The 20,661-nt window shown below is 56.5% G+C and overlaps 9 protein-coding genes across 9 annotated transcripts; 3 read left to right on the top strand and 6 right to left on the bottom strand.

Moving 5' to 3' along the window:
• Positions 1-999: 999 nt before the first annotated feature.
• On the bottom strand, positions 1,000-1,783 carry LY79DRAFT_244212 (uncharacterized protein). The gene has a single exon (XM_060551769.1). The coding sequence runs from the start codon at positions 1,700-1,702 to the stop codon at positions 1,088-1,090; it is 615 nt and encodes a 204-aa protein (XP_060412972.1). The 5' UTR covers positions 1,703-1,783; the 3' UTR covers positions 1,000-1,087.
• On the bottom strand, positions 1,783-2,596 carry LY79DRAFT_244200 (uncharacterized protein). Its single transcript, XM_060551768.1, has one exon. It carries the CDS (start codon positions 2,338-2,340, stop codon positions 1,864-1,866), a length of 477 nt encoding a protein of 158 aa, XP_060412971.1. The 5' UTR covers positions 2,341-2,596; the 3' UTR covers positions 1,783-1,863.
• LY79DRAFT_244199 (uncharacterized protein) lies at positions 2,597-3,612 on the top strand. Its single transcript, XM_060551767.1, has one exon. It carries the CDS (start codon positions 2,853-2,855, stop codon positions 3,366-3,368), a length of 516 nt encoding a protein of 171 aa, XP_060412970.1. The 5' UTR covers positions 2,597-2,852; the 3' UTR covers positions 3,369-3,612.
• On the top strand, positions 3,470-7,397 carry LY79DRAFT_244215 (uncharacterized protein). The gene is made up of 3 exons (XM_060551770.1): positions 3,470-3,577; positions 3,666-3,744; positions 3,880-7,397. The coding sequence occupies exons 1-3, from the start codon at positions 3,571-3,573 to the stop codon at positions 7,142-7,144; spliced, it is 3,351 nt and encodes a 1,116-aa protein (XP_060412969.1). The 5' UTR covers positions 3,470-3,570; the 3' UTR covers positions 7,145-7,397.
• Positions 7,398-7,628: 231 nt separating this feature from the next.
• On the bottom strand, positions 7,629-7,941 carry LY79DRAFT_478521 (dolichol phosphate-mannose biosynthesis regulatory protein; the record flags this gene model as incomplete). The annotated part of the gene is made up of 2 exons (XM_060553252.1): positions 7,629-7,775; positions 7,861-7,941. Coding segments are annotated over 2 exons (228 nt in total), but the record flags the coding sequence as incomplete, so codon positions are not given.
• A 549-nt stretch (positions 7,942-8,490) lies between these two features.
• LY79DRAFT_557250 (uncharacterized protein) lies at positions 8,491-11,784 on the top strand. The gene has a single exon (XM_060558078.1). It carries the CDS (start codon positions 8,642-8,644, stop codon positions 11,375-11,377), a length of 2,736 nt encoding a protein of 911 aa, XP_060412967.1. The 5' UTR covers positions 8,491-8,641; the 3' UTR covers positions 11,378-11,784.
• A 272-nt stretch (positions 11,785-12,056) lies between these two features.
• LY79DRAFT_557248 (isochorismatase hydrolase) lies at positions 12,057-13,605 on the bottom strand. The gene is made up of 2 exons (XM_060558077.1): positions 12,741-13,605; positions 12,057-12,651 (listed from the first exon to the last, which is right to left on the bottom strand). The coding sequence occupies exons 1-2, from the start codon at positions 13,423-13,425 to the stop codon at positions 12,377-12,379; spliced, it is 960 nt and encodes a 319-aa protein (XP_060412966.1). The 5' UTR covers positions 13,426-13,605; the 3' UTR covers positions 12,057-12,376.
• A 1,255-nt stretch (positions 13,606-14,860) lies between these two features.
• LY79DRAFT_557244 (PIN domain-like protein) lies at positions 14,861-17,485 on the bottom strand. The gene is made up of 3 exons (XM_060558076.1): positions 17,224-17,485; positions 16,993-17,153; positions 14,861-16,804 (listed from the first exon to the last, which is right to left on the bottom strand). Exons 1-3 carry the CDS (start codon positions 17,235-17,237, stop codon positions 15,018-15,020), a joined length of 1,962 nt encoding a protein of 653 aa, XP_060412965.1. The 5' UTR covers positions 17,238-17,485; the 3' UTR covers positions 14,861-15,017.
• A 60-nt stretch (positions 17,486-17,545) lies between these two features.
• LY79DRAFT_557242 (PHD-finger domain-containing protein) lies at positions 17,546-20,552 on the bottom strand. Its single transcript, XM_060558075.1, has 2 exons — positions 18,000-20,552; positions 17,546-17,928 (listed from the first exon to the last, which is right to left on the bottom strand). Exons 1-2 carry the CDS (start codon positions 20,406-20,408, stop codon positions 17,782-17,784), a joined length of 2,556 nt encoding a protein of 851 aa, XP_060412964.1. The 5' UTR covers positions 20,409-20,552; the 3' UTR covers positions 17,546-17,781.
• Between the last annotated feature and the right edge of the window lie 109 nt (positions 20,553-20,661).

The following is a 20,661-nucleotide window of genomic DNA, read 5'->3' as shown; positions in this document are numbered from 1 at the left end:
AGCGCAGAGATGCGCGCTGAATGAAGGGTGGGAATTGGTAGGACCGGCGACATCCAACCACCGGAATACGGCACTGCATGCTTGACAGCTGGCGCAATGGATGTACTTGTGTTGGGTCTGTGTGCGCGCGTGTCTTGTGGCCAGTGTTTCACCGATGACTTTCTTTCTTTCTTTAACAACCCCCCCCCCAATTTCTATCAATCTGGCAGATCGGGTTCGATCCCATCGATGATGGCAGATTCATCCATTGATGAATCCGACCTCAGACCGCTCCACACGCTGTATTGCGCTTCGTCGGCATTGCGGCCACGACCGACTCCGTGCCTTGCTTCGTCGCACACTGTTTCGTCATTGGATTCGTCGTCTCGCCTCGGCTGGCCTCGCTTCACCTCATCGCATTGAGGAATGGGGGAGGGGGTGCCTTAGGTAACTGGGCCGAGGATAGCCAAAAAAGAAAACTTAGGCTGTTCCCCAACAAAAAGTGACTTCATGGCCTGCATCTTGGTTCTTTGAAACGGCGAGGGTTGAGGTTTGCAGCAGCTCACCCAAGCAAAGCAACCCGAGAGGCTTACGGGCATGAGAGGAAAGTGGAGGGAACCCGGGAGAACCCTACCAGTACATTCCTACGTCAGCGAGTGGTGAGTGGTGTGTTGTTCCCGTGGGCCTGATGAGCGCTGTGAGCGGCCTGTTCACCTGACATGCCCCCCCCCTTTCGTCCTCCACCGAGAGGGTCAGGTGTCTTTGTCATATGGACGGTCTGGCCCAGCGCAGCCGGGAATGCGGTAGTTTACGAGATAGGGCAGAGTGGACGGATGACCGATGACGGGGGAGGGGGAAACGGACATCCACGGTATGCTGGAATAGGAAATCAAAAGTTGGAGGCAATCTGCCAGCGGATGGCCGGTAAATGACGAGGACACCGTTTCGTTAGTTCAGCAAACAGCCCATGATTCCTTCGCCAGCAAAGGATGCTTCGCCCAGTAATCATCGCAGTGGTTGGGGTCCGCGCCCGCCAGTCATCAGGCCAAAGCGGGATGATGACATCGGTCACCCCCGGATCATCATTTCTGTGCGCCGTCCGCTGTTCTCATGCTCGCGGGCGCAGGCACACGCAAGACACGCATACCACAGGCGTCAGCAGCTGGTCCCGGCTACAGGGGGGAGGGGTTGGCTTTTGGATCTGACGGAAATTGATAAGATTGGAGTGGGGGGAAAGCCCGGTGTTGGTAGCCGGTGACATCTGGTTTGGCACTGAATGGCTTGGCTGGACCTCGCGCCGTTGCCGCCTGCATCCCCGGCCTCGGTAAGAGACTCGATCTGTTCTGTAAACGCATGCAGAGCTGAGCCTAGGTGTATATGCGCGTGTGTGTGTGTGAGTGTGTGTGGTAGAGAGACAAGCCTGGAGACTTGGTACTGGTAGAATGCAATGGAAGAAACGGTGTGGTGCAATTCTGAGTTGAAAAGAGGGGGTGTCATGGATAAGTTTGGATTCGTAGTGGAATCCGAGTTCCGCCGACATGCCGAATGTGACTTGGACGTTCTCATCCAGCGCTGATAGCGAGCAAAGATAAGGTTGAGGCGTGTCTGGAAATACAGTGAGAGAACAGGGCACAGTAGAAGACCAGGATGTGCCGAGGAATGCCTGCGTTGAAGAGACAATGGCCATGGGAAACTGGGCTGGGCTGAGCTGGACTGGATTCATCTCCGGTTTGGTCCCAGAAGTAGGACAGCATGAGAGAACGGACTAGGGTGTGCAGAGAGAGAGTATCAAGAACATGAGCCCCGCGCCCCGCTGGACTCTTCACCCGCCGTGTGCCGCGCCGAAAAGGTACGAAGTCCAGTCGGGGGCCCAAGTACCCTTCGTCAGCAGGTGCCGTCACGTCCAAGTTGTGCATCAACCAAGCGTCGCAGCAGAGATACGCCGAGGGACTTGCCCAGGTACATACACCAGGTTCCCCCCGGATCAGTGTGCCAACCCCCCCCTGTCCGATGTAGGCTGGATCCCGACCAAGAATGGTATGCGGTATCTGTAGTGTAGCTATCTGTATCCGCACTGCGGCCTGCGCGTTGCCCACGATGCGCACTGCTTGCCAGCAGATACCGAGCGGCGGTGGTTAACTCCCTCGCACTTGGAACCTCCCACCTCGCAGTCGCAGGACGGAAACAGTGCCCCAGTACCGTGGAGGGATCTCCCAACACCGTCGAATACCGGTACCCCTCTCTCATGGCAAACCTAGTGTAGCAAGCTGTCTGCACTTGACACCCCCGCTGCCCTGGGTCCAGTTCCTCCAAATGACCGGTTAAGATGGAGGATGTGGAGGGGTGGCTTGGAGGGGACATTGGATTGGGGGTTACCGCGCCGACATCGGGGCAGGGCGGGAGAGCAACGGAAGAAGGCAATACTATATACTGCAGTACGAAAAAAAGGAAACCCCGCTGCCCTCGGGTGGCCAGTAATGGCTGTAGGTGAGGGAGAGTCAGGTTCTGAGGTAAAGGTAGCTAACTGGTGGCTATTGTGGGTGAGCGAGAGCTGACAGAGGTAACGAACGATCTTTTGCATGTCGAATGAAGCATCTAGGTGGTGTCACCCAGCCGGCTCCACGGTGACGGTGTATCGTGATGAGGTGGTGCTGCTTGGCTAAGTAAGGAAGGTCTTCCCTCCCTCCGATATCTTATCTTAGACGCCGCCGCTATGGAGGGGTGATGGAGGTGGAGGTCTAGAGAGAGAGAGAGGGAGATACAGGTAGAGAAAGAGAGAGAGAGGAGGGAGGGAGAGGGAGAGAGACTCGGAGGTACCTGGCCCTACCGCTTTGCCTAGGTACCTACTGCCTGCTGCTACTGGCTGGCGGCTGATGGCGGGGAGCACGTACCAGATACCCACCTACCCGCACTGGACGGGATGCATCCATACCGGACCTGACCTCACTAACACTGACACTGGACTCCTCCCCGTGCTCTCTCCTTCGACTCATCAACACCAACAACACAACCCACGAACCACTATAGCAGCTATTCCCGTGAACACATCAGTCACGTCACGTCCGTCACGACTTGCCACGCTTTTCTCTCTTTCTGTCCCTTTCCATAGATGTTTCGTTTGCCATCCTAGTAATCTGTCTCTCTTCCTCTCCGCCTTCGCTGTGCCTGGAAAGAAAGCCGCTCTTTCAACTCTCTTCTGTTCGCTCGTACACTTTCAACCACTGTCCATCTCACCTACCTTGCTCTACGACACCTGCCATATCTCGTCGTCATTCCGAGTTGCCGTCCATAGCCGTCCATTTACAAAGCATTTGCACAGTACCTGCGGCACTTTTGTCATCCCAAGTCATCTGCCGCCTTGGGTCGACTCAGTACCATCGATCCCCTAATAGACCGACAACTCTATTCTTTGCAACCCCCCTTCCCGAATACCTTCCAAACGACGATACCGAGCCGCCGATCGCCGCCATACACGACTTCTTCTTCTCGTGCAACACCTCGGCCCTTCCATAAACCAGGTAGAAGCTGCCTTGCGGAAACGCAGGTCCTTGGAGCAGGAGACTGCTCCAACTGCGGCGCAACACCACCTGAATGCCGAGTAAGTTTGGCTGTCCCTTACCAATCTCTACCCCATACGCGCTATAATCCTCACGGAAACCGCATACTCATCATCTCTTTCCACACAGGTTCGAAGAAGGACAGGAAGAACGCGAAAGATGGTGCAGTTAGCGCCGCGGTGACGAAACTCGCCGCGGGCAAGTTCACGTAGGTTACCCCCTTCCAGCCCCTGCCCTCATTGGAACCCCGCGACAGTCGTCGGTGTTGAGTCACCGCCGTACCCCCTTCACCCCTCCTCCTTCCTGTATTTGTCGCGACAACAGTCTCTGACAACCCAAATAGAAATGGCAGTCCCTCCAAGAGTCCTCCGTTGGATGCATCGTCGCCTCCTGTGAATTCTCCCGACATTCGACCCATAGCCAAAGGCCCGTCCCCCTACGATGGGCACCCTGCCATCTCGCCGTCCCTGGATGCTCTTTCAACAACCTCTGCCTCGGCTGCGAGCACAAACCAAGATTGGGCACGAGGGGGCCTTTCTGGGTCTCCAGGAAACTTGATCAGTCTCATGGGCGAGTCACCACCCACCCAGCCTTCCTCCTATGAGGATTCCGGTCGCCTCCACCACGGATGGACCGTTCAGCGCCAGTCCTTGACTCCCCAAACGGCCTCCCCTTCCCCTCCCAATAGCATGCCAAACCACATGAAGCGACCCCTCAGCTTCCAAATGGACTCCCAGTTTCCGCTTGAGGCTTACCATCAACCCGCTGCCGCTGCAGCATACCGTCGCAGCTCCATGCACTCTCAGCTTTCCCACGCCAGAGTCGGCCCGCAACCCCCGCTCCCCCACCAAGCCCAGCCGCACTTCTATGGTGCTCCTGACATCGATTTCGATACGGCTTCCAAGGCTGGCATGAAAGCCGGCGACAAGGGCTACTATTTCGGATTTGACACGCTTCCCTCCGCCCACACCGAGTTTGTGCCAGGATCGGACAATGTCGTGCTGGCTGGCTACGAGGGCGGTCTTGAAGTCTATTCGGTTAGCAAGCGCGGCTTGGATCGCGTTGCCGGTCTGAAAGGACTGCGAGGAGGCGTCTACGATGCCAAAATCTTGCCCTGGTCGAATCCTGGCAGCAAGGTCGACTACTCCCCACTCGTCGCTGTTGTCATCCACGGCCCGGTGCTGCCGCAGACCTCTCCGGAGATCGCGATCCAAGCAGCGAACGATCGCGTCGCCGAAGACGGAGCCGAAACACCTGGCAGTCCTCGAACAGACGACAGCCAGAAGGGTGGCCCCTCTGGTCGTTTCACACCCGTCATCGAATTCTACCAGACATCAGTCGAGCTGTACTCCCTCAAGACGGGCAAGCTAGTCGACGTGCTTCTTCAGGCTCCCAAAGCTCCTCTGTCGACCCCAGTCACCAGTCCAATCTTCAAGGCGCCACCGCCCACGGGCGCATTCACCATCAAAGCTGATGCTGGAAATATTGTTGTGGCTTCGGGCATAAGCGGAGAGTGCTGGGTTTACCGCTCGATCCCGGACTCCGACGAGGTTTCTAGCCGGTTTGGCTGTGTTGGCAAGCTCTGGACCAGCCTTCAGCAACCTCCCAGAGGCGACGTTGCGGAGGAAGCAGAGAGGCGCCACTCACCAGCGCTCCCACGACCGAACCCACAGACCCCGATACTGTCGCTTAATGGTAAATGGATTGCCTATTGTCCTCCCGCAGCTTCCTCGCAGATTGCTCTCCGCGCTCATGTTCCGGTGCCCGTTTTGGGCAAAGCCCCTGGCATCTCTTCGGTAACCTCGCCCGTGCTCCCTGCAGTCACCGGCTCGGTCGACTCTCCCATGGCCGAGAGCATGGTCAACAAAATAATGCGCGAGACAACGCAAGAACTCATCTCCGGTGCGAAATGGGTTGGCCAGCAAGGACTGCAGGCCTGGAACTCGTACTGGAATAAGAACACGAACCAGATGCCTCCGTCGCAGTCCAGGTCGCCTCCGTTGACTGCTCAGCAGTGGGCTGGTTCGTATCCTCCCCGTCACGACGCGCCCCAGTTCCCACCCACACATGGCACGCCCGGCCACGCGGTGACTAAGGATCCCGGCCTCGTCTCCATTTTGGACATGGACAGCTTGAGGACTTCTGTCACTCTGCACCCGCTCATTACCTTTGCGTCTCCGCTTGGTTGCAGCTTCTTGTCTTTCTCGCCGACGGGACTGTCTCTGTTCACGGCTAGCGGCAAGGGTGATGTGCAAACGGTATGGGACCTGATGTGCATCCAGTACACCAAGTCGTCGCCTCTCCAAGTGTCAGCCGCCAACAACGCGGTCGGCCCAAGGGTTCGCCAGGTTGCGCAGTTTTCGCGGATGACGGTCGCTCGGATCGTTGACGTTGCTTGGTCGAAACCCAACGGGGAACGAATTGCAATGGTCACCGAGAGAGGCACCGTTCATCTTCTCGACATGCCGTCCAGTGCCTTCACCTGGCCGCCACCTCGTCGCCGCAAGGCCACAGAGGAAAACGGCGCGCCTGCGTCAGACGCACCCAGCTCGGCTGTCTCGATTGCTTCCAGCGCTTTTGGTGCTGCTTATTATGCCGCCAGGCCTTTGATCACTAGGCCGCGTAGGAGCAGCGCGAATGCTCAGGGCTTGACTGGTGGCAACTTTGTCGACTCTGCGAGCGTGGGTGGAAGGGCTATTGCTGCCAGCATCAGCCACTCCCTGGGCAAGACGGGCGTTGCCATAAACCAGCTGCGTCACACGGGAGACAACCGCGTATCTCTCCCACAAAGCTCAACGCTCCCAGGCTCGTCGTGCGTTGTATGGATCACTGGTAGAAAGTACCATACTCTGTACGTCGTCGGCGACGGCCTCGTCCGTACCTTCCCGTCCAAGACTCGCCGTTCGTCGACCGCGCCCAGCAAGCAGCGAGCGGCTCGTGGGCTTCGTTATAAGGATTTCAGAATCCCCGCTCTGCCCCTCGATGGCTTGTCTCCTGCGGTCCGCCAGTTCATTGACTCCGACGAATACCTGGATTTGTCCGACAGAGAGCTGGACGCAGGCAAGACACTGACCCTGGACCCGCGAGCTAGGCCGCTCCAAGTCGACCTGAGCGCAGAAGCCTCTATCCCTCAAGCTGAAATAGAGTCCAGCGCACCATACCAGCCTTTCCACACCGACAGGCGTGTGTCTCTGTACGAATGCGGAGCTCAATCGGCGGCGCTGCCGCCTTCCCTGGTGGCCCTCATGGCCGATACCACGCTGGAGGACCAGGCAACGCCCAAGCAGAAAAAGCGGCAGCAACGCTTGCGTACTCAGCACACACCTGTCGAGACGGACTCGTCACAGCCCTGGGCTTTTGGTCAGCCTCTTAACCTTGTCAAGCTTGACACCGGGCACCACTCGATTTCAGAAGATGAATTCAACATTTCGGATGATCATCGTGCGCTCCCGCTGTCGTCGATGGAGAGAGTGATGCATCGTGGAGAGAACGGCGACGAGATTGTCGTTACGACACGTCGTCGGCGTGGAGCACGTCACATGGAGGACGAGGATGGCTTTTTTGAGGACGATTGCGAAGTCCTCGACTTTGCCGATCAGCGGGTTTGAAGAAGGATGCCAGAGGAGGCGTTTGGAGCCAGGTTAGACCAGGAGTCACTTGCGCCTGTGATTTTGTCTAGAATTACTCAACAACACACGCGCGAGCCGAGGCTTGGGACCATGGGGCATGGCATGGACTTGGCCGGCTGTGCGCCACTCACTCCTTTATTTGGTGTTTTTTAGGGGGGTTTTCCCTGGCCTAGGGTATAAGTCCTTGAAAATTATCAGAGTAGGTAGTCCGTCTCACGAGATGAGCTGCACGCTCGTTCTCCAATAAAACCAGCTTAGATACCCATTTCGGTACTTTTCTCTTGTATGTGCAGTGCAGTAAACCATGCCTTCCAGGCAATCAATGTCGACGTCTCTGCCATCCCAGACATGCCTCCGTGACAAATTATGGTTCCAGCTTCAAGACGAGCGGCCGTTGTAATAAGACTCCACTTCCTTGTCATGTCTACGCCTTCTTCTTCGCAGCAGCCTTGGCCTTGGCGGCCTTCTTTCTGTTACTCCGGATCATGACAGTCCCCAGGAAGGAGCCTACGACGGCGGAGCCAAGCAGGATGAGGATGACGGGAATGCGGATTGCCCAGACGCGGGCAGGGAAGAAGTTCTGGAGAGGGTGGCCTTCATCGACAAAGGGCTATGGCAGGGAACTATTAGTAAACCTTGATGGCCACTCGTGACAACGGCCAAGGGGAAGAGGAGGAGGGGGGGCAAGTGTCTACCATGAGCAGAGTCCAGATGGAGTAGTATGTGAAGATGACAGAGGCGGCCACGAGCATGGCGAAGCCGACGAGAGTTCCACTCTGTATGAAATAAAAGCATATGTTAGCTAGCTGTTGCGATGTTTCGTTTCCTCTCCTCCCTTGTTGCGCAGGCAAGTGCGCCCCCAAAAATGTGGGATGGGTGGAGGGTCCTTCGGCGGCTTCTCAACGTACCATTGTCGATTTGTTGGATGGGAGGAGGGGTAAAGGAGCGTAGAGAAGGAATTGGCAAGCTGGCGGGCGTAAGTGGTGACCGTCGTATAGTGGATGGCCACGTTCAGAGGAGAATCTTGGGTGAAGAGGGAGGGGAGGATCAAGATGTGGTAGGACAGGCCAGTAGTAGCTGCCGTGGCCGATCGGGAAAAATGTCGTCGCGATTTCAGGGGATACGGGCGGCGCGCTGCGCTAAAAGGAGCTGCCACGGTTGACTGTATGACTGACTTCCAGCCAGACAGGTCCCCTGATCTCGGACAGCTCCAGCCGCAAGGCCCGTGCTTCGTCCGGCGAATGTGGGTCTCTCGACTCCCCAGCCACACTTTGGATTTTTAGGTAACTCCTGCCTAAGAAGTCCAGTTGCGTCAAAGCTGCAACCTTTTTCCAAAGGACAAAAAAAGAGTTGTTATCAACACCAACGCATCTCCGATTGACCTGCCGCCTACTTCTTGGCGTCGCAAGACCCCCTGAAGCGAATACAGACCTTCGACAGGTGGTTCTCTGGGGACTTACGGGACACCAAGGCGCGATGGCATCGGCAGACGTCGGCTCCCCGCGCCTCGAGCGCCGCGAACGCGATGGCGAATCTGAGGACGACCGCGACGGCGGCGACCGTCGACACCATCGCGGTAATGAGCGCCCCCGCAACCGAGACAGAGAACGCGACCGCGATCGCACCGACAGCTATCGACCGGCTCCCAAGGAACAGCGTCGCCCGACACCCCCCGTCAGGACGGAAGAGGAGAAGCAGGCCATCGCGAAGGCCGAGTACGAGAAGCTGCTGTCCATGCGATCTGGAGGCACATATATCCCGCCTGCACGGCTGAGGGCGCTACAGGCCCAGATCACCGACAAGAGCTCCAAGGAATACCAGAGGCTGATGTGGGAGGCGCTGAAGAAGAGCATCAACGGTCTGATCAACAAGGTCAACTACTCCAACATCAAACACATTGTCCCCGAGTTGTTCGGCGAGAACCTGATCAAGGGTCGCGGCCTTTTTTGCCGATCCATCATGAAGGCGCAAGCGGCCTCTTTACCCTTCACCCCTGTCTTTGCGGCCATGGCGGCCATCGTCAACACGAAGCTGCCTGCCGTCGGCGAGCTCCTGGTCAAACGCCTCATCATGTCCTTCCGCAAGGGCTTCAAGCGCAGCGACAAAGCTGTCTGCGTCTCATCCACCACCTTCTTGGCGCATCTCATAAACCACCAGGTCGCCCACGAACGACTTGCCGGTCAGATGCTTCTCCTCCTACTCCACAAGCCGACCGACGACAGTGTTGAGATCGCCGTCAACTTTATGCGCGAGGTGGGGCAGCACTTGCAGGATATGCAACCCGCAATCGCATTGGCTGTTTGGGATCAGTTGAGAAACGTCTTGCACGAGGCCGACATCGACAAGCGCGTGCAGTACATGATCGAAGTGCTCTTCCAGGTCCGAAAAGACAACTTCAAGGACAACCCACCTATCAAGGAGGAGTTGGACCTGGTCGAAGAGGAGGACCAAATCACACACATGGTCGACCTTGACGGAGAGATTGACGTGCAGGATGGCCTCAATATCTTCAAATACGACCCGCAATGGGAGGAACACGAGGAGGCATACAAGAAGTTAAAGGCCGAGATTTTGGGAGAGGGCAGCGACTACGACGATGACGACGACGACGATGAAGATGAAAGCTCCGAGGAAGAAGAGAATGAGGAGGAGAAGGCAATGGAGATCAAGGACCAGTCCAACACCGATCTGGTTAACTTGCGACGCACCATTTATCTGACCGTCATGTCCTCCATTGATCCCGAGGAAGCCGTACACAAGCTCCTACGAGTCAATCTTCCGGCCGGGCAGGAGCCGGAGCTTCCATCGATGATTGTCGAGATTTGCTCCCAGGAGAAGACGTTTTCCAAGTTTCACGGTCTGATTGGTGAGCGCTTCGCCAAGCTGAACCGCTTGTGGACTGGTCTCTTTGAGGAGTCATTCGCCGACTACTACGGCAAAATTCATCGCTACGAGACAAACAGGCTTCGCAACATTGCGCGCTTCTTTGCGCATTTGCTTGCAACTGATGCCATTGGCTGGCATGTTCTCTCGGTCATTCATCTGAACGAGGACGAGACAACTAGCAGTTCCAGAATTTTCATCAAGATCCTCTTCCAGGACATCTCTGAGGAGCTTGGTATGGCGAAGCTCCAGGCACGGATGAATGACGAGATTCTGCAGCCCAGCTTCGCCGGTTTGTTCCCCCGCGACAATGCACGGAACATCCGTTTCTCTATCAACTACTTCACCAGCATCGGCATGGGCGCTCTCACGGAGGCTTCCAGAGAATATCTCCAAAACCTTCCCAAGCCGACATTGCCCGCACCGCCAGCTGAAGATTCCGACTCGGAGTCAGTGTCCGACTACTCTTCCTATACTGGCTCGTCCTACTCCCGCTCGCGGTCAAGATCGCGCACACCCCGGCGTGCCATTGACCGCAAGTACTCCGACTCCAGATCTCCTCCCCCTCGTGGTAGAGGACGTTCTTACAGCCGGGACAGGAGTTCTATCCGGTCTCGCTCTTACAGTCGCTCGGTCACGCCTCCCAGAAGAGGACGCCGTGACGACTCTTATTCCGCAAGCCCGCCGAGAGGACGCGGTCGCTCAGTCAGCTATTCCAGGTCTCCCTCTCCGGCCCGAAATAGCCCCAGAGATCGCAGTCTCAGCGTGACGCCGCCGCCGCCGCGAAGGGCAGCCCGGAGAAACAGTCCATCCGTCAGCAGGTCCCCTTCTCCACGGAGAGGACGTTCTGTCTCCTATTCTGCCAGCCCCCCACCTGCGCGAGGCTCTGCTCGAGGTTCAGCCCTTGGCCGTGGCTCTAAGCCAGACTCTCGTCGCACAGCCCGGCGAAACAGTTCGTCGGTGAGCAGTGTACCGCGGAAGCGCGCCCGCTACGATAGCCGATCTCCCAGTCGGTCGCCGAGCCGTGCATCGTCGTACGACTCCCGGTCTCGCTCTCCTGTCCGCCGCGGACCTAGAGATAGCCGTTCGCCTCCGCCCCGTCCACGGGACATTGCCAGCATCTCGCCGCCGCCCCGGGCAAGAGTCGCCCGTCGCGACGATTCGGTGTCGAGGTCGCCAGGCCCTGCGCCGAGGAGGTCGCTCAAGAGAAGTTCACCCGATGACCGGGGCAGAGACTCGAGGAGCCCTGTGGGTGCGAAGCGGAGGAGGTACAGCGACTCGGTGTCCCGGTCGCGAAGCCCGCCGCCGCCGAAGAAGGGTCGGAGGTGAAGCGAGGAACGGGTACTGAAAGGAGAAACAGCAGGCGAAATTGTACAATGAATTCGGGGGGGGGGGTAATATTACCCACACGGGAGGTGGCCAGAATGACTGTAAAGCTACTAAGTGATGAGGACGCAGGGGGGGGGGATGGTGCAATTTCAAAAGGGCGAAATTCACTGTTTGAGGCGGCTTCTCAGTTTCTTGTTCTTAAGTTCTGTGAACTTGTACAGTATCACGATTAGCCCGTATCATGGAAAGTTGTTCTCATATCTGTTCGCCGCGAAGCCGTTCGCTCACAACCCACTTTATATATCAATGAGCCAGCGTCCCGTGGAGGCCCACGCACATCAGCCTCCCTCCCTCCCTGGCGGTGCAATAGCTCTGCGTAAGAAGCCTTCGCTCTGCGTGGACCCCGATGCCACCGGTTCATCCGGCAAAGGCAAATCATCCGCGCCTGCTATGACCCCTCTCTTTACCTTGTTAGTTAAAGGAGCTATATATGACTATGCCTACTTGGAAACTTGTTTGTTGGAATTTCGCTCCCAGTAGGGCCACCTCTTTCACCGGCTCGAAACTGGCCGGCATGGTACGCCGACACCTGCATGACTTCTGCATACCGGGACACCTGGGTTCCCCACGGGGGGCGGGGCGGGGTTCCCATGCACACCAGCCGGCTTCTCAGGAGCCACCTCGTCCCAAGCTTGTAATTTAACGAAGGGTAAAATGAGAGAAAGTTCTTCCTGCCCCGAACCGCGGAGAAGAAATTATATGCACTGCCGCCAGGTCTCTATTTCTTGGTTTATTCTCCTAGTTGTCCCGCCGGTCACTAGGGAGGACTGATGAGCTTCTCTGCTCGAGCACCTCCGGCTACTCTGATTGGCCGATCAACGCCGGCCCCCTCCCCGAACCAAAAAAAAAAAAAAAAAAATGTGTGTTGTTCTTCGTACGGATTTCCCCCACATGTCCGCCGTGAGTTCCAATTACTCAACCCTACAGCCCCGCGGGCTATCAGCCCTTGAGCGCGGCGATAATGTCGCTGCTGTTGGCTATGAAGCCGTTCAGGTCCGCGTTGTACCGCACCATCTGCTCCGCGTACCACGGGCTGATGGTGGCGGCGCAGTCCGGCACGTACACCACGTCGAAGCCCTTGTAGTAGGCGTCCAACAGCGCGCCCCACACGCATTGGTCGCTGTTCACGCCGCCGAAGAAGAGCGTCGTGATGCCGTTCTCCTGGAGGTATAGGCCAAGCGGGGTCTGAGCCCCCCACAGGCCCGATACCCGATCTACCAGCGTCCGTACGTCAGTCATTTCCCTCTCTCTCTGTGTGTGTGTGTGTGTCGGGATCCCGGTGGGGCCCGTGGGCTTCACTCACTCTTGTTGAAGTAGAAATCCGTCCCCTGCTCGACGCCGCGGACCATCTCGTCATCCAGGTCCCCGTACGGCCTCGCGTTCCAGCTGCCCCGGCACAGCTTCTTGCCAACCTGCACCGTCTCGCCGTTGTCGCCCTCGATGGTGCCCATGTCGGAGCAGAAGCTCGTGGCCCGGGTGTGGTCGTCGGAGAACCCGTCGAGGTCGGCGGGCGGCGAGATGACGAGGTCGTAGTCGTCGAAACCCCAGTTGGTCCACAGGATCTTGACGCCGCTGTCGCGGAAGGCGTGGATCAGGTTCACAGTGGGCCCGACGGCGGCGCGGCCGAGCGTGGCGCTCGGGGTGAGCTTGGGGTGCAGGAAAAAGTTCTGCATGTCGATGATGACGAAGGCGGAGCGGGACGGCTCGATGATGGCCGAGGCGCGCTTGCCCGACATGGGGATCTCCTTCGGGGAGGTCGTGGCCATCCGGGCGGACCGTGTGAGGTCCCACGTCGTCGTGTTTGTGGTCGCGTTGGTGCCGGTGAGCTTCCAGTGGTTGTAGTAGTTGCCCAGCAGGGCCGCGTCCGTAGAGTCGGCGTTGCCGGCCAGGGCGTTGAAGGTGGGGTACGTATTAAAGACCTGCGCGAGGGCCGGGGCGGCGGCGTGGAGGGCCAGAACCAACGGCCGCCATAGTTGGGGGAGATGCATCGGGAACGGGTTTGTGAGGTTCTTGGGAGGGAAGCTGAAGGGAAAGAGGAATGGGGCGTGCTCGAATCCATCTACAAGCAGAAAGCTCTGGTGGGATACATACGCTTATATACACCTTCTGTAGGTTCTGCTCAAGTACTATGATCGTTCTACCTATCGTAGAGGCAATTAATGTGTAGCATTCGCTTTAGCAGAACTCCATCCGAGTTACTCGCAATGTGGCAGGTGGTCCGGCTTCAAGCTCAACGGTCTACCTGCATCCTAGTCAACGACTTATTCCATGACCTAACCCCAGTTTAACGTTGATGGCACCCGCCGCTTCAGCCTCGGAGACTCGTCCGTACCCTCCGCTACAGGGACGAAGATTCATACGCACACATATTGCATGATTCAACCCTCTGACATGAACGGAGTGCCCGCTGTTAACCTTAATTATGCCAACAATATGAGGGGCCGGTGGCCCCCTGCTGGAATCAAAGCACTGCTCGGGCACGCAGGTTGCAATAAACAACGAACGCTTTGTCCAATGATTAGATGACTCGTTTTCGTGTTTCCATGCTAAGGAACCGGGGTACATGGCCCATTCCCTTCCATATGCGTATTCCATATACGTAGTATGGTCAGTCACCCTTTTATTTCCCTCACAGCCGCGACGACTTCGTCAAGACGAAGACCAACATGCGCGTGCCTATTGGCCATTGGCGCTGTGTTTCGCGTTTCCTGACTAGGACGGCAGGGAATATCCTCCTCCTCCTCCTCCTCCTCCACCACCCCCCTATCTAAATCGACCGAGCCGGCGCGCAGGATGGTTCCGTTGCACGACCCTGGCACAGGTAATTCGACGATAAACTGCCGTAATTTGTGTCATGCATGTGGTTTATCAAGTCTTTACCGTGTGCTGGCTTCTCTAAGCGATTCGTAACTGGGTAGCTCCGAGATACTCATGCTTGTTCTCCTCCTGTGCTCTTTCTCTTTCCTTTCTCAGGATACTCCCTTGTTTCGTTGCGCAGGCTGAGGGGGGTTCGGAGGGCGATGGAAACTGGTGCCGGCTGATATCACATGCCTCCATGCCAAGGCAGGAGTGTGTCAGCGATGCTCGACCCTGACGACGCGACTTCGACACCTGCGGCGTCATTCCAGGTGGGAAGGATGCTTTGCTGTTTTCCGTTTGCCAAAGTGGAGTTATTGGCTTTGATCGCTTTCCCAGATTCGACTGTCATCTTGATAATATAGTCAAGGGCTTATCCTATTGTCCTCTTATGTAACTCGACTATGAGTTTTTTAACCCCTCAGTAGCATGCTATGAAGACATTTTCGTTCGCTATTTCCTAGTTAGGCAGTTGACCGGGTAGTATTGCCGTCCAACGTGCAATTTAACATTAGACCCATGTGGATAGATACGAGAACGTAACGAGGAATAAAGGACATTAATTCAACCGACTGTTACTCCGAGAACAAAGGCTACGGGCTATGAGTGCTGCCCTGCCACATTCAATCATGTCAGGCATGCCCGTTGATCAAGTCGCATACTTTTCAATCCCCTGGGCTTATTCGGTGTCCCAGGGTTGCAACCAGGTTCCAAGTCTCCTCCGCTATAGTATCTCCACTGGATCATCAGCCGTGCCCTTGCCACAGCCGAACGACAGCGAGGTGCCCGGTCGAGTACTGTTCATAGAGGGCATGCTTCCTACACCTCTTTTCGTCCTAAGAGGCACACTCAAAAGAGAATCCTGCGACGAGTCCAACTCCATATCTAGCAGAAGCTGCCTCCCTCGTGTCCCAGGCATAGTGTTGCGTATCTCTTCGGCAAGAGATTCTGCCAGTTTTCTCTTCTTGCTGCAGATGCCTCGAATCTCTTCTATCTCCCCGTCCTCGTCGTCCTCGTCGTCAAGGCCCCAAGTGTTGCCTATTCTGCCACGGGATTTCTCGAGCATGTCGTCAGTAGCAGTATCGACACTACCCCGCATTGTATCGAGTTTCGCCAGTCGTTTTCTCCGCAAGTAGTCGGAGCTGACTGGTGTTCCCACTGTTTTGATGCTGGACTCGTGAGAACGACCTATCAAGCCTAAAAGCTGGCCTTTCGCTCGGTTCTCAGTCCTTATACGACGGCTGTCAGTCATTGGGGTATGGAATTGGACGTTGTGCAAGTCAAGACCGCTATGTAGAGGCATCCGTTGCAATCGTGAGGTTGTAGGCGGGTGTACGGGATGAATTTTGTTCGGCCGAGGTGTTCTGGGTTCCTTTAGCCAAAGCTGGAACTCTGTTTCGGACATGCCCTGACTGAGAATCGCATCTAGTAGATCGAATTTGACATTCTTAATCGGATGTCCTTCTAGCTTCCGATCGAGCTCGCCCCATCGATTCAGAAGATGAACTCCCTCCAAGACGAGGATCGCCTCTTCAATACCAGGAAACACTTGGCACGGGTCGAATTCGGCGGAAGTTGTTGGGGAGTCCTTTCGCTTGTGTGCAACCTTTGCTACCAGATCGCGTACCTTGAAATCATTCTTCAGGAATCGCTGATTGATCGTCACGGGTACGAATTGCTCCACCCACCAAATGGTGGCCTTCCTACTGAAGAAATGTGCTTGCATCCATGGAATCGTCACCTTCAAGTTCTCAGTCGTGTGCGTCCCGTACCATTCGCCCTGTGTAAACGGAAGATTGTCGAGAGTTGCCGCATCAGAGATAGAGGGATTCCGGCAATTTTCCAAGGCCTGGAGGGCGGGAAAGCTTTCGATGTTGGATCTCTGCTTGTTGAAGCTCAGATTCGATCTAGAAGTGATCCTTTCTATCTCCTCCTCGAGAAGCATCCGCCAGTCAGCCGCATCGGCCTCTGTTTGGATTCGCCAGAATCCCTCGACGAGCCCCCCTCTCCTGGCCAACTGGCGAGCCATGGCCTCACCACAGCCTTTGAGCCCCGCAGAGTCGTAGTCACATCCAGTTAGCATTCCGAAGAGTGTAATGCTCTTCTTGTTGAAAAGCCCCGTTTTCCTGATATCCCTCATGTCGAATGATTGGGCCTCTTCTTTGAGCTTCTGGTTCTTGCCGTTGCGCAAGTCTTTGATGAGAAGTGTGCAGCCGAACATGAACGAGTCGCCATCCTCGGACCAGACGGCGTCGACCAAGCCCTTTTGCTGCAGTAGTGCACACTCGGCCTCGGCCTCTCCTGGGGCCTGATGCCACGGCACATGAAAATGATCAAGCATACCTTTGAGGAGCGCCGTGGTTGCCTCGCGCTGACAGTATCGCTTTGAGCCCTTCTTCATCTCCGGTCGCTTTTCGCCGTCAAAAACGAAAAGCAGCTGGATACCCAAACGCAACAGCGGCAGTGTACGCTCGAGTATGGCCTTCTCCCGAGGGTGGGAACCAGGACTTTCTGCGCATGTGTCAGATGATGGTTTGACTTTGAAAGCGAACGTTCCTTCCTCAAGCACATTGCGTCATATGAGACCGGGGAGGTGGGTTTTGAGGATTGCGAGAAGACGGAAAGATGCATTTCGCGAACCGCAAAGAGGGCTGGAGACTAATAGGAACCCAAGACAGGACAAGATGTGGGTTACGGACTCTCCTGGATCTCGGCCTCCTTGGCATCAGTGATATTCTTGAATCTCCAATGGGCCTCGTCAATGGCTATTCGTAGCGGTCGCCCGTGTTCCTTGAGGTGATTCGCAGCCCATTGGGCCAGCGACCTCTTCCTTCCTGCCTCGTTGACGACGTTCCAGAAACTGGGACGGAGATTAGTATAGGGGACTACAGATATAAAAGACGATTTGATACCGCCGGGATTGCACTCACTGGTTGATTCCCATGATTAATGAGTTTGACAGGCAGCGGGTGGGAAGCGTCAGAGCAGAAATGGAAAGAAAGAGCGTGACGCTGCGCGGGGAAGGTTTGTGTAAACTGGAGTAGACTCAAGCAGACGCCATTGCAGACGAAGCGGCCGGGAATGTATTGGAATGCGTGTTAGCAAAAGACACGAGATGTAACGGGACGAGATGACAGTATACAAGTGCCTGTCTGATGAAGCAAGGGAAGGCCGCACTCATGCATAGCCTACCACCCAGGTGCATCTGGACGCACAGACCGCGAGGCTTCCTCGAACCTTAGTGATACTTGTCTCGGAAGCAACGATATACATATATTTTCTTCATAAGAGCAACGGTGGCGGTACTGCTATTGTGCATATGGTATGTCATGTCGATGCAAGTCTACCTATATTGTACAGTACTGTCTTGGTAGCACGGGCTCTGGAAATGTGACCCTTTCGAGAGCTACGAGCCAACGCCACCCCAATCCGCGCATTTGGCCTCTTGAACGCCGTGTAGATAGCGTATCCCGTATCGCGTCCTAATCTCAGGCCTTGATCCCCCTAGCATTAATCTCGCCCTTCTCCCCGATATTCAAGCGCACACGACAGTCAGGGCAATACCATTTAGTCGTCCGCGCGGGGATATGCGTCATACCAAGGCACTCTAGATGGAACCACTCTTTATCGCAGTTCTTTTTTTAGACGTGTCAGCATACAAAAGAAAGGAAACACCAGGCACTCAAGCTGGACAAAGAGTACTTACATCATTGTCGCACGCAATCATCTCGCCAAAGCTGACCCTGTTGCAGTCGCAGTACCGCGGCTCGTTGGGATCGATCGGGTTGCCCTCGTCGTCCTCCTCCAGCTCAATCTCGATCGGCTGGCCCTTCTCCTTCTTCTGAGCACGCTTCTTTTTAGGCGCGGCCTTGCGCTTACCTACGGCACTGCTGCCTCCAGCGTTGGTCTTACTAACAATACCGGGCACGGGCTTTCTAGTCCTTTTGCCCGGCTGTTTCTGCTCTGGTGCTGGCGTGTTCCTCGCGGTACTGGTGCGACGGGATCGTTCAGGAGCGAGCGAGGGCTGCGGCTCTTGACTCGAAGCTTTTCCTCTGGAGCCGGGACGTCGCTGCCCTTCCGGGACGGGTGTTGTGCCCGGCGTCGCCGCCCGGGAGCTCGACTGTTTGATGGAAGGGGCCGCAGAAGATGAACGCTGCGTTTGCGGAGCCTGTGACGGCAGCACCGGCGCGAGGTTTTCCGCCAGCTGTTGGCCTTTCTTCGCCATGTCGCCCCTGGTTTCCCTCCGAGCCGCAGCATCGCGTACTGGAGGAAGAATCGGCGTGCTTGACTTCTTGGGTGATAATATCGGCGGAGGTATGGGCGTCTCCGCAAGTGGTTTTGTTACGATGTTCGCCAGCCCGTTGCTCGTAATGGAGGCAGGTTGTCCGGTTGAACTAGTTGGTGACGATGCCGGTGCAGAGGTGTTTACTGGCTTCGTTGTTGCCGCAGCCGCAGGCTCCTGTCCGGACATTGGGACTGGCACAGGCGTAGTCATCTTAGGAGTAACCACAGTGCCGCCTGGGGTAAGAACAGGGGGCGGGATAGGAGTTTCAGCCAGAGACTGCGAGGCGAGACCGGCTCTGAGATGAGGCAGAGGCACCGGAGTCTCTGTCTTGGTACGCTTCGGCGCAGGACGCGGAGCCGGTGTCTCGACTGGCTCAGGCTTCTCAGCCTCGGCCTCCGGAACAGAGTCTCTCTTGCGCTTGTTGCCGTTCGTTTTCGGCTTGGCTTTAGGGTTGGGGGTTGCCTTGTTTGCCGACTTTGGCTGGTCGGCACCGTTGTTGGAAGCCGACGCCGATGGCGGCGCTTCATGAGACATCAGAAGCCTCGCAGCCTCTCTAAACTGGCGGGCCGATTCTTCCGCCTCCTCAGCAGCTTGCTTGGCCAACGACTCTCGCTTGAGCTTTTTTGCCTCGTTCAACTTCATGCCCCTGTTACTCAACTGGATGTCGTCAGACGCGAGCGCAGCAGCACTGATAGCGCCCTCTGGGATCTGTTTGTTGCCGCTCTCGGCATCGGGGGCCAGGGCAGGAGGCACCTGGTCAAAGACTCTGCCCTCGTCCTCGGCCTTTTTTTTTGCCTCTTTGTAGGCATCGATTCCACGTCCGAGCGTCTTGAGTTCTCGCAAGATCATGGTGTCACTGGGGTTCCACGTTGCGTTCTTCTTCATACGCTTCCTCAACCTTGCCAATTCCCATGGGGTCAGCTGGAGCCAAGGAGCATCCGCACTTCCTATCACAGCGTTTTCTGGCGGAGGCTGCAGCACAACAGCAGGCGTGGCGGCTGCACCGGGAGTTGCGGCCGATTTAGGAGGCCGTGCTGATGCATTTTTAGGGGTCTTCGGCGGACGGGCTTTGGGAGTCTTGAGGACTTTGATCCGGGGCGCAGGAGTTGACCGAGCTGGTGTGCGCCCAATGGATTCGTCGTCTTCCTCCTCGGAGCTTTCGTCGCTGTCGTCTGAATACGCCACAAACTGGTCGTACGGCGGCAGCACCTCGCCAGGAACAGTAATTCTGGGTATGCGCGGCCGTCGTACTTTTTCGCCGTCCCCATTGCGCAGCATCCTCGGGGCCCTGACAAGCTGAGGCGACTTGGTCGTAGCCACAGGGCTCTTTTGCTCCTCTGCCGGGTAGTTCTCTAGCATATCCTTCAACTTTGCGAGGATCGTCTTTGCGCGATTATAGTGACGGCTCACGTTCTCGGACATACGAACCGACTCCTCGTGCGCAAAGACCCGCGAGCTGACCGCATGGTTGAGGCTATCCGAGATGTCGGCGCGCAACTGTACAGGGGACGGGCGTTCTTCGGCGGGTATGCTGGGGAGCTTTCCCCAGGTTGAGGTGAGGTTGTGGATCTTGAGGGATGCTTCTGCGTACGTCTGGTCGAGCTTGCCGATCAGGGTCAACGATCGCATCATATCAGAGGGGAGGTATTCGGTAAAGTCGAGAAAGTCGGTCACGGTCGCCTGGGCGTCTGGGTCGGCGCGCATCTCGAGCGATTCGACAGAGTTGCTAATGGCGCCGAGCGACTGGCGGATGTCGTGTTCGACCGAAGTCTTGTTTTTGGGTGACACCTCGACATCCATGGCGTCTGCGTGCTCGTTGGTGGAGGCCATCCTGTTTCAAAGAAAGGAGAGGTTTGTTAGCCAAGAAACCGGCGTCGGGTTTGCTACGGATGCATTTGGTTCGCCGTGATGATCGGAGTTGGCCGTTGGGTGTGCTGCGAAATAAGCTTGCGCATTCTATGAGATGAAGTTGCCTGTCGCGTTTGCGAGGGAAGTCGCGACCTGGCCTGGGGTTGAGTTTAGCTCCAGAAGCTCCCTAGCGCAGCTGCGAGGTGGTGGGGCTCCAGACATCCACTGACAGGCC

Source organism: Colletotrichum navitas (assembly GCF_030913465.1).
Source record: "Colletotrichum navitas strain CBS 125086 chromosome Unknown LY79scaffold_39, whole genome shotgun sequence".
In the NCBI taxonomy this organism is placed as follows: Eukaryota; Fungi; Ascomycota; class Sordariomycetes; order Glomerellales; family Glomerellaceae; genus Colletotrichum; species Colletotrichum navitas.
Note: the sequence above shows the minus strand (reverse complement) of the source record. Positions and strands in the feature narration are given on the sequence as shown.

Bases quoted from the DNA above. Each gene is read 5' to 3' on its own strand.
- LY79DRAFT_244212 (XM_060551769.1), bottom strand. From the start codon at position 1,702: ATGAATCCAGTCCAGCTCAGCCCAGCCCAGTTTCCCATGGCCATTGTC.
- LY79DRAFT_244200 (XM_060551768.1), bottom strand. From the start codon at position 2,340: ATGTCCCCTCCAAGCCACCCCTCCACATCCTCCATCTTAACCGGTCAT.
- LY79DRAFT_244199 (XM_060551767.1), top strand. From the start codon at position 2,853: ATGGCGGGGAGCACGTACCAGATACCCACCTACCCGCACTGGACGGGA.
- LY79DRAFT_244215 (XM_060551770.1), top strand. The intron at 3,745-3,879 runs GTAGGTTACCCC...CAACCCAAATAG, and splicing joins CTCGCCGCGGGCAAGTTCAC to AAATGGCAGTCCCTCCAAGA.
- LY79DRAFT_557250 (XM_060558078.1), top strand. From the start codon at position 8,642: ATGGCATCGGCAGACGTCGGCTCCCCGCGCCTCGAGCGCCGCGAACGC.
- LY79DRAFT_557248 (XM_060558077.1), bottom strand. From the start codon at position 13,425: ATGCATCTCCCCCAACTATGGCGGCCGTTGGTTCTGGCCCTCCACGCC. The intron at 12,652-12,740 runs GTGAGTGAAGCC...GGACGCTGGTAG, and splicing joins GGATTTCTACTTCAACAAGA to ATCGGGTATCGGGCCTGTGG.
- LY79DRAFT_557244 (XM_060558076.1), bottom strand. The intron at 16,805-16,992 runs GTCCGTAACCCA...ACACATGCGCAG, and splicing joins GGAGGCCGAGATCCAGGAGA to AAAGTCCTGGTTCCCACCCT.
- LY79DRAFT_557242 (XM_060558075.1), bottom strand. From the start codon at position 20,408: ATGGCCTCCACCAACGAGCACGCAGACGCCATGGATGTCGAGGTGTCA. The intron at 17,929-17,999 runs GTAAGTACTCTT...GTCTAAAAAAAG, and splicing joins TGATTGCGTGCGACAATGAT to AACTGCGATAAAGAGTGGTT.